This window comes from Sorghum bicolor, chromosome 10, assembly GCF_000003195.3.
Source record: "Sorghum bicolor cultivar BTx623 chromosome 10, Sorghum_bicolor_NCBIv3, whole genome shotgun sequence".
NCBI lineage: Eukaryota > Viridiplantae > Streptophyta > Magnoliopsida > Poales > Poaceae > Sorghum > Sorghum bicolor.
This window is the reverse complement of record NC_012879.2, coordinates 56,488,996-56,499,199: the sequence shown is the minus strand read 5'-3', so window position 1 is coordinate 56,499,199 and position 10,204 is coordinate 56,488,996. Positions and strand designations below refer to the sequence as shown.

The 10,204-nt window shown below is 43.1% G+C and overlaps 1 protein-coding gene across 2 annotated transcripts; it reads left to right on the top strand.

Annotated features, from left to right (window-relative positions):
* Positions 402-5,513, top strand: LOC8083184. 2 transcript variants are annotated; one of them, XM_021448891.1, is made up of 11 exons: positions 402-592; positions 773-849; positions 1,330-1,474; positions 1,774-2,125; positions 2,230-2,610; positions 2,694-2,773; positions 2,987-3,109; positions 3,829-3,916; positions 4,022-4,077; positions 4,660-4,711; positions 4,851-5,513. In XM_021448891.1, the coding sequence occupies exons 1-11, from the start codon at positions 452-454 to the stop codon at positions 4,895-4,897; spliced, it is 1,542 nt and encodes a 513-aa protein (XP_021304566.1). In that variant the 5' UTR covers positions 402-451; the 3' UTR covers positions 4,898-5,513. The 2 variants fall into 2 exon arrangements, with proteins under 2 accessions (XP_021304566.1, XP_021304567.1); XM_021448892.1 differs by having other exon boundaries at positions 403-592; positions 3,020-3,109.

Here is a 10,204-nt window from a genome sequence, read left to right as displayed (position 1 = left end):
AAAATAAAAAACTTCTTATTAAAAAAAAGTTCACAGTCTTATTATTTTATAAAATTAAATAGTTTAGCTATTTTACAAAATTAAATAGATGGTGTCGGTGGTTAGTTATATATGACTATCAAAAATTTAAAAAATAATCAAATTTGTATTTTATAAAACCAGATAATATATCTGTTAAAACTTACTTTTTTGTTATGTAATTATAAAATAATCTTTACAGTGAAAATGGAGTTACTCTAAAGTAACAACATCCACTATAATAATTTATTCTCTTAAAATTATCTGTTAAATATTTAACAGTATTTTTTTTCTTTTGCTACCATGAGCTTTTCAGCCACGCGCTGAACAGTGCCGCTACGGCGCTACTACGTGGAGAGGAAACGAAAAAAGAAAGAGAGAAAAAAAAAAGACCCCGCTCCATTCCGCTACTGGCCTACTGCCGTGTTTGGAAATGAAGCCCCTACCCGTACCCGAGGCGGGGAGCCCTCACCGCCGCGGCATGCCACCGTCGCTGCTCAGCCCTTCCTCCCGCAGCGCGGTTCCCGCCGCCGCCGACGGCGACCATGACGCCGCCGTCTCCGAGCACGCCTGCGTACGTACGCCCGTCGCCCGCCCTAATGCTGCTAGGGCGCGTGTCGATTCTTTTCCTTTTTCTTTCCCCCGCCCCTCTTCCGTTTCCCCTTTACTGGCTGAGACGCGTGTGCCCTGACGCGATTTGGTGCTGCGCGCGCGCGCGCGTGCGTGCGTGGTGGCCTGCATTTCGGGTGTCTAGGTCACGCTGTCCGAGTGGTGGCTGGCAACCGCGGAAGGGGACGACCAGAAGATCGCTGTCGCCGGCACATTCGAACGGTAAGCATTTCTTCGGAGGGGAAGGGGAAACTAGACGAGCCATCTCTGAAGGTCCGGGCTTGAGTGGGTGGCAACTAGTTTCGTTTGTTTTTCTGGGGGTTCGATCTTGTTGTTGAGGAGTGGCATTTGGAGTCCTCCGGGGGGTATGCTTCAAATTTGTTATTGCAAATTGATACCTAGATTGACTGATTTTGAGTTGACGCCATGCACTCCTAAAGAATAGGCCAATTTAATTTTCTCAGACTATTCTTTTGTCAAATTGATTCAACAAACCAATGTTTATGCCTTTTGTCCTATGATTCATTCTTGACATATGAGGGCTATTAATGCCTTGACTGAAGCATGGTGAAACTTCTATAAGTCATGCTGCTTGTGTGTTTAAGCATGATTACCGTTTTCTGAAGTAGGCTGCTTTTCCTCTTGAAAGAGCTACGGAGTCTTTCGCTGATAACAATAATTATCTATTGCCTGCTCTGACAGCAATCAAACAGTTCAGGAATACTCTCCTGCACCTATTGCCAAGCGTCATACGTCTTCTGTTCTTGAGACTGAGGAAGGAACTGTACTTCGCCTCCATGGTTTACACAATGTTTTGCGAACCTATCACAATGGATATTCAGCTAAGGTATGCACATCCTGTTTTCTGTTTCTTGTTTCCGGCACCAATTGAATGCCTATTTGGACAACTTTTTAAGTGAATACAGTATCAAGAGCAGATGATATCTTTTGTTTTCTCTATCCATCCAGTGATTCTATTTCTGTGTTCCTCTGGCTGAAAGTTATTCTCGATTCGAGCAATATCTACCATCTAGAAAATATCATGTACCAAAAAAATGTTTTGCCAAAATGCATGTCCAAAAGGATTATTCAGCCATGCACAGCTCTCACAAATGCCTTGGTCTTGACTGCAAACCATGCATGCAGGTCTACAGTGAGTTCCTGAATGGGTTTCCCGACTGGTGGCAAAGTTGCAAGCCGTGTAATCCCAAGCTGATGAACTCGCACACAGAATGTTGTTCTTCTAATGCCAGCAATTCTGGAGTGGACTCCACTCAATTTTACCTGGAGAGATATATGCAGGGGAGACGTTTGGATTCATATGGAACATATTTGATTAGCAAATTTCCTGACATTTTGGCAAGTTTCTTACACAATGATGCTGTGTTCCAAAAATCATCACATTTATTAAATGGAAAGCCCAGATTTGAAGAATATACTTGTGATGGTGATATCACGACAAATGAAAATGCTGCTGCCTCAAGTGAAGCTGCCACAGGTAAGTGTAAAGGAGATTATTTAGAGGCTTCTATTTCCTTCTCTCCTACAAATATTTCATTTCAGTGATGTTTCTTATAGAGTGTTTGTGTTACCTTAATTTAGGCGATCAGAGAATTCCAGAAGTTTCATTGGAGGTTCGTGGGTGCCGTAAAGAGACTCAGCACATGTCATTGACTGATAAGGCAGCAGTAGATGAAGAAATGCCAGCTTCAGTTTATTTGGATATGCAAAACTCTTTGTGTCTGTCAAATGGAACACCAATATTGGAGGAATACACCTGTGATGGTTATATTCCACCAAATGAAGATGCTGCTGCTTCAAATGATGACAATGAAAGATACATAGCTACATCAAAAGAGGTGAATAACATGGAAAAAATAGTCTTGGTTACGGGCAGCCCTTCAAGAGAAAGAGGCCATGATGACATTGCTACTGATGTTGCAGTCAGTGAATTGGTACACAGTACTCCAGCAACAGGCACATGTAATTATGTTAGAACAGATATTTAATCCTGCAAATACATTATTTTGTTGGTGTTTCTAATAGTATTTTTTAAAATAATTTAGATCGTAAAAAGACTCCTGTGGCTTCTTTGAAGAGTCAAGGTTCCTGGAAGGAAAATCAGCCCGTAGCTTCAAATAAGAAGGTATTGGATCAATTAATGTAAACATCAGCTTATTCAGGTGTGCAAGTCTTGATTGTGGTCCACAGGAGCTTAAGCTTGTTAGCTAATAGGCATCGTGCAGTATTTTATGTTGTTATTAGTGACTTTGCTGTTTACTCATGATGACATGTTCATATTTAGCGTATTTCAGCCTATTGTCCTATTTGTGTTACTCATTTATGTATATGCATATAGATGAAGTTGATTGATCCGTGTCTTGGAAAGCAGCATGTAGGCCGGCCAAAGAAGCGAATATCTCCACATGCAAAGTGTCAAAGTGCTACAAGATCTCCAGGGACCAGGAACCCAGCGTCATATGTAAGTGCACTTTTTTATCTGTTGTCATAAACTTTAGAAAGTCCATGATTGCAAGCAGTAGTGTTTTAACTTGATGATGGGATATAGATCTATAACAATCTCATTTGGTTTGTGGAATTGGACTGTATGAATTGTATTGGGGATCCAATTTGATTCCATGTGGAGTCAGAAATGGGTTCCAATATAATTATTTTGTTTGCATAGGTAAGGAACTGTGGAAAACAAAATTTGACCAAATAAATTCTAGCTGGTAATATGTTACTTGCTCCGAGAAATCCAATTGCACAGAGAACACAACTCGTTGCTTTGCTGCTAGACCTTTGACATGAGAAGCCCTATCACAGATTCACAGCCATGTCATGAGCAGTAGCACACAAGCACAGGAGGGTGGAGCCATACACTCTTTTCCCCACGTGCTCAGCCATACTAACTATTGGCCTGTGTTGGCTCACTTGTCAGCGATGACCTGGCCTCATTCCACTATCTCCATTGTCTACCAGACAGATTTGTTTGCCTAGCCTGTTGCCGGATCCATGTCCTATTCAGCTAACCAGATGGGGCCTAAGTATTTTGCATTTTTGCTTGAGATCGAGCTATTGCAAAAGTGATCATGCTTCAAGTACAGATTCTGATGTTTTTGGAACAATTTATCTTGACCCAGTAGCATGAGACTGATATTTTTTATATGTATTTATTGCAATGTTCCTGAATCACATTAGGTCCTTTGGTCTCCGCTTACTCGTGATAAGGCCACATCGTTGTCTATGTCCACACCTGAAGATCTCGAACTTAAAAGATCCAGATCAGGCATGTCTTTGTTTTTTTTTTTTTGGCAACAATCTTTGGTTGTTTTGACTCTGCTGCTTCATTCCAAATACTCATCGTACTAAAGAAATGGAAATTTTATTTCAGGTCGCGTGATTGTGCCCAAATTGGATAATTGGTGCCAAACCATTGTCTATGGAAGGGTTTGTTTGTTTTCTCTATTTGTTATGTTGTTCAATCTTAGCTACTTTGTGTTATAAGAACACATATACTATGCTATGCTTATATCTTAACTGAAAGGGTAATAAAGGATTAAAGGTATAGTTAATACATGGTATCTTAAATTTAGCAAATGAACATTCCATTGCACTAAGAGACAATGTGAAATACTGTGATTTGCTAAATGCCACTGAATTTGTGCACATTTCTAGATCCCTTAATTCAGTATGTGATAGAGGTAATTATATGACTAACATAAATTTATCACAGCGGCAAGAATGAAATATGATAATTCACTTCTATACAGTGCAGTTTGTGAAGTAGAAGTATAAACCAAGTGTCAAAGTTGGTTAGTCAAGATGCCTGTTCTATTATATGCATTTCAAAGTTTTGTTAGCCTCCAGCGATGTATTACTGTCATGGTATTTTTTATTTTGCAATGGGAGACAATCCCGAAGAAAGTTCAGATAAATGGTGAATTATCATGACATTCTGATTTTGAGCAATGTTTTTGTTTCCAAGGCATTTCCTGTGCTTAGATCTCATGAAGTGCCTTGTTCTTGCAGGATGGTTTGATCGCAGCTGTCATTGGTCTAGATTCGCCAGCACTGCCCAAATGTTTGTTTGGAATCTCTCATTTGTCCATTCTGTTGTCCTTAAGAGCATGCTTTCCATGTTTTGAGAGAATTGCTTAAAGAAAGTCAGGTGATGCCCTATCTAGTTTCATGTCATGCAACTTGTGTCCTTTGCTCTGCAGGGAGTGAATCAAAAACTGATCGAAGGAAGAAACGAAAGACTAAATGAGCATCTTCCAGGCGTAATTGCTACTTGGCTACTCCAGGCGAAGAAAATTGGAACTAACTTAATGTGATTACTCCAGGCCAAGAAAACCAGAACTAACTTAATGTGGCGGGTTGGTCGCTTTTAATAGATTTTCAGTAGAGGAGCCTCTCCTGTTCTCTCTAAAAATATGTGTGTGTGTGTGTGTGGGGGGGGGGGGGGGGGGGGGGGTTCTGGAGTTCGAATGAAATTTTTTTGGGGGTATGGTACCCTTGATGCACAAATGTACCTGCAGAGGTGTTTTGTTCTCTGCACGTTGTCCTGTTCTCACGCTAGATCATCATGCTGCCTCTCTGCTGACCTCTAGGCGTTGGAGATATATAGATCTATATGCAAGACTGCAATTGGAACAGCCAGCATTGCAATAATGGGAACACCTTGCTTTTACTTGTGCGAGGGAATATTGCCTTAGTTGCATAGGCTCAGAATGTGTTGCAAGACTTGCAATTGGAGCAGTTAGCATTGCAGTAATGGGAATTCCTTGCTTTTACTTGTGCGAGGGAATATTGCCTTAGTTGCATAGGCTCAGATTGTGTTGCAAGACTTGCAATCGCAGCAGTTAGCATTGCAGTAATGGGAATACCTTGCTTTTACTCTTTTACTTATGTGAGGGAATACTGCCTCAGTTGCATGGGCTCTCTTGCCGGTGCAAAAAGAGCCTGAGCAAATAGTTATTTTTGGCTCTTACACACAGCTAAGGACGGTTAGAAAGTGTTGTCTATTTCGCATGAGTGAAGACATTGCTAGGAGAGCTGCTTCTAACATGTTGGGTTTAGAGCTAAAACTTTTCTTCAGAACCGTAACTACCAACCAAACATGACAGGAAAAAAACCCAGCACACAACTGCAGCGTCCGAACGCCTAGTGCATGAGTTGGTGTTTTTTTTTTATAATACCAGGCTGTATTAAAACTTGAAATACACCGTACAAGACACCATACAAACTGGTACACATACGCAACATGTACAGAGTACAGCTGTCCCAACCGAACTTGCAAAGGAGTCCCTGGAAAAAACAAAAATTACATAGAACCCCTTGAGGAGCCCCTTGCTCGCCTGACTTGCCAGCAACCGCCGTTGCCGGAAACCTGTGCCGTAGAAGATGACGCCATCCAGATAGAGGAAGAAGCCAGCACCCAGAGACCGGAGGAAACACCATTGCTTGAAAGCTTTGAAGAAGCCGTAGTAGAATCTCGCCGGTAAAGACGAGAAGAACAACGCTGTTTAGATCCATCGGGCGGGGACACACCCCTTGTTTCCATGGTCTCGGATCTGAGCTTGTTTGGGCAAGAACACCCAGATCCACCAGCCACAGCTTCGCATCACCCACAGCCTCTCCACCAGTTGCGTAAGAACACCAAGAGCCACAAGACACACCCGTAGATTGATGCACCGCTGGCCAACGACTCCTAAACAGGGATCCCCCATAGGGACCTCCTCCACGGGCTCGCTGTCGACGCCGGAGTGGAGCGCCGGTTGGGCGAGGAAGAGTCCGAGAGGACTTATTCCACCACGACATCGCCGCCATCGCCTCGCCAATGTCGCTAAGACACCAAACCCTAGATACCCTAGGACCTAATCTACATCGCCAGACAGAAGGCCACCATTTCCATCCACATCCAAGGGCCAGAAGATTGTCGGAAGTGGAGGGGAATGGTGACCTTGCTGGCGAGAGAACGAGTCGCCTTCCTGTCGCCTCTCTCAACTGTAGCAAGTGGAGAGGTTTCGAGAGAACTCAAGTGTTGCATGAGTTGGTGTTGGCAACTGAGCGAGCAGGATGACACCACAACGGGTGTGGTGACAAGCACGAATGCCTCATCATATAGACTGGAGATGTTTTGGACATCTGTGGCGTGGTAGCTCAACACCACCATCAGCAGTGCCAGCGATACGCTAACAAAGTTGTGTGACTAATGCTCACCCTTGCGCCTGCCATGGTGGTCGTGGTCGCCGTACTCGAGCACTGTGTCATCTGACTCCAGACACTGATAGCGGCAGTAGCACCACGTAAATACTCACCTTGGATATCGTGATCATGAGTGAAGTTGTCATGAGCGACGATGCCAGCGGCCACTGGATGTATCAGTACCAATGCACCATGAGCTCCTTCACGGGCTAAGAGCATATCTAGGTTTTGTATAATGGCCTTAACATACATGAGGGAAGCCGCAACTGATGTGAGGAATGTGAGGTACTCCAAGGAGAGGAATCTCACGTTGGGGACCTCCTTAGTGCAGTGAAGTAGAAGAAAGCCACGCCAAACCAACTACCAAACAACATGGATGTAATACTTGTGCTAGTACTTGTTGGAACTCCTCACAACTCATGTATGCTTCTATGTCATCTCATGCATCATGGTTGCGCACTTCCATACCTAGTGCATAATGAACATCGTGAACATTCGTGACAATGGTGAGAGATGTGGCAATGATGTTCATCCTCATCGTTAAAGACATGGTGAACGAGAGGGAGACTAGCATAAGAACATCGATATTGACAGCCATTTTGATAATAACATACCAATGATGATCTAGACTTGGATTGAGAAACTCGAAGACAAGGCCACAGAGCGAGAGCCCAAAGAGCAGGGTGAGAAAAGGCCATGGAGGGAGATCTCAAAGAGGAAGGTGAGGGAGGGGGTACTATTGTTTTTACGTCTAGGAGCATATGTCCCTAGGTCCATCAAGTGTTGGATGTACATCGGGATGTGTGGGCAGCGACCACAACTAGCGTGTGGTGCAGTGCATGAGTGAGCAGGGCGAACACTTAGCACAACAATGACCCTCTTTCTCGATCTAGGTCAAACCTGCAGCATGCATCAGTGGCTAGTGTGTGGTGCAGTGCATGTGTGAGTGGTCTAGCTGTTCGCCCTAAGAGCCCAAAAGGATCAATTTTTTGCCGTAAAACTTGTATTAGGCGGGCACGCGTCGCTATGAGAATCTCAAGGGAGCGCAGACTGGCCCGCCAGACGGGTTCGACGGTCGCCCTCGAGTACCAGAGTCAGGGACGCCCAGCAGAGGGTCGAAAACGAGGCCTGCCTCGAGAACCCGTTGGGAGTATCCAAGGCAGAGGCGAGAAGGCCGAGAGGAATCCCCACGGAGGGAGGCGTCGAGCCGCTGGACTCTATCGAACGAGACCAGTATCCCAAGCCACACTAGCCCCGCTTTTATGAGGACGCCTCCGGGCTGCAGCCAACCCCCTCGAACGGAGCAAGGGTTCTCACTTGGATCACCCGTTAGGAACTCGCCTCGGATGGTGACACACGCTCTATCGGGAGTACGTCACGATCCTAGCCTCGAAAAGGTAAGGTCGGCCAATAAAGATCGAAAGCTCCCTTCCAGAACGAGGAACCTTTTAGAGATCGGGGGAATCGAGGGCATACCCACTAGAAAAAAGCAATATAGCCCTCAAAGGAGTCAAAGACTCCTCCAAAGGCACAGAAACTCGACCATCAGAAGAGCCTCTGCTCGAGCACAAGCGCTCAAGCAGAGACTCGGGGGCTACTGTCGAGGATATCAATAGGGGGTATCCCAACCAACATCCATAACGAGGGAAGTCGTGGGCAAATCAAGGCTCTAACTCGGCGTCCCAAACCTGTAAACTTCAAGGCTCGATGTCGACCGTGGCCTCGAACACGGAAGTAAGGTCTTACGAATCGATAGGGGCTCGACTAACGGCGATCGTCGAATACGGAAGCGGCTCGAGCGAGTCGATAGACCTCGAAGCGTGAAGGCGCCTCCCGCCGCTTGTCGCGGGTACGAGAGTCAGGGCATTTAATGCGTCTGCCATACTCCCACCTAACCCGACAGTCACGAGAAACATGATAGGAAACAATCACCCGTCCAATCCCCACTTTTTTCAGCTTTGTCCCCCAAAATGGACAAAGGTACAACTCGGTACGGTAAGACAGATGAGGTATCCCATCACGGTATCCCCAAAATGGACAAAGATTAGTTGTTGCAATTTTTTTTGTTTCCGGATTTGTTTTCAAATATTTTTTGGTTTTATTTATGTTCTATATTTTGTTTGGTTTTGTCAAATATTTTTCACACTTTGTATATTTAGTTTTTAAAAGATTTGTTGTCTTTGTAATTCACATGGAAAATGTTGTACCCAGCATTATTTTTTGTAGCGGGCGGGTCTGAAGTGTTAAATTGGCCTTGTTTACTTTCAAATTTACTCCCAAAATAAAAATAGTATCACTTTTTTTTGTTTTTGTTAAATATTTTTCAAGCATGGTCTAATTTGCCTCGAAAGATTGGCATGCAAATTTACAGGTAAATAGTGTAATTATATTTTTTTATTTTATATTTAATGATGTATCCATGTGTCACAAGATTCGATGTGACCTGAAATCTGAATTTTTTTAGAAACTTAAGGTCATGTTTAGTTGAAATTTTTTTTGGAAAATCAATACTGTAGCACTTTCGTTTGTATTTGACAAATATTGTCTAATCATACATTAACTAGGCTCAAAGACTTGTCTCATTAATTTTAACCAAACTTTGCAATTAGTTTTTATTTTCGTTTATATCTAATACTCTATGCATATGTCTAAAGATTCGATTTGACGAGGAATCTTAAAAATTTTACAAAATTTGTTGGAAACTAAACAAGAGGTCGCCAAAGCATAGGCCTTGTTTAGTTCCGAAAAGTGAAAAGTTTTCGGTATTGTATCATTTTCGTTTGTTTGTGACAAATATTATCTAATCATGGACTAACTAGAATCAAAAGATTCGTCTCGTGATTTACAGCTAAACTGTGTAATTAATTTTTGTTTTCGTCTATATTTAATGTTTCATGCATGTGCCACAAGATTCCATGTGACAGAGAATCTTAAAAACTTTTTAGTTTTCAGGGTGAACTAAACGAGGCCTTACCCTGCAATCCCCCATTTTCTATTTTTGCATGGTACCCTCTGGTCAGAGATCAAGCATCTGTCTGCGCTACTATCACGTCAACCATAGCATTTCGTAGGCGTACTCATCGCTATCTCCTATTGTCAGGTCTAGCCCCCTAGGGCCTTGTTTAGATGACAAAAGATTTTGGATTTCGCTACTGCAGCACTTTCGTTTGTTTATGGCAAATATTGTCCAATCATAAACTAACTAGGATCAAAAGACTCGTCTCGTGATTTACAGTTAAACTGTTCAATTAGTTTTTATTTTCGTTTATATTTAATGCTTCATGCATGTGCCAAAAGATTCGACGTGACAGGAAATTTTGAATTTTTTTTGATTTTTGGGTGAACTAAACCAGGCCTAGATCACCTT

Excerpts from the sequence above, each read along its gene's own strand:
- LOC8083184 (XM_021448891.1), top strand. The coding sequence starts at position 452 with ATGAAGCCCCTACCCGTACCCGAGGCGGGGAGCCCTCACCGCCGCGGC. Across the intron at positions 850-1,329 it reads GTCGCCGGCACATTCGAACG|CAATCAAACAGTTCAGGAAT; the intron begins GTAAGCATTTCT and ends CTGCTCTGACAG. Across the intron at positions 3,917-4,021 it reads ACTTAAAAGATCCAGATCAG|GTCGCGTGATTGTGCCCAAA; the intron begins GCATGTCTTTGT and ends ATTTTATTTCAG.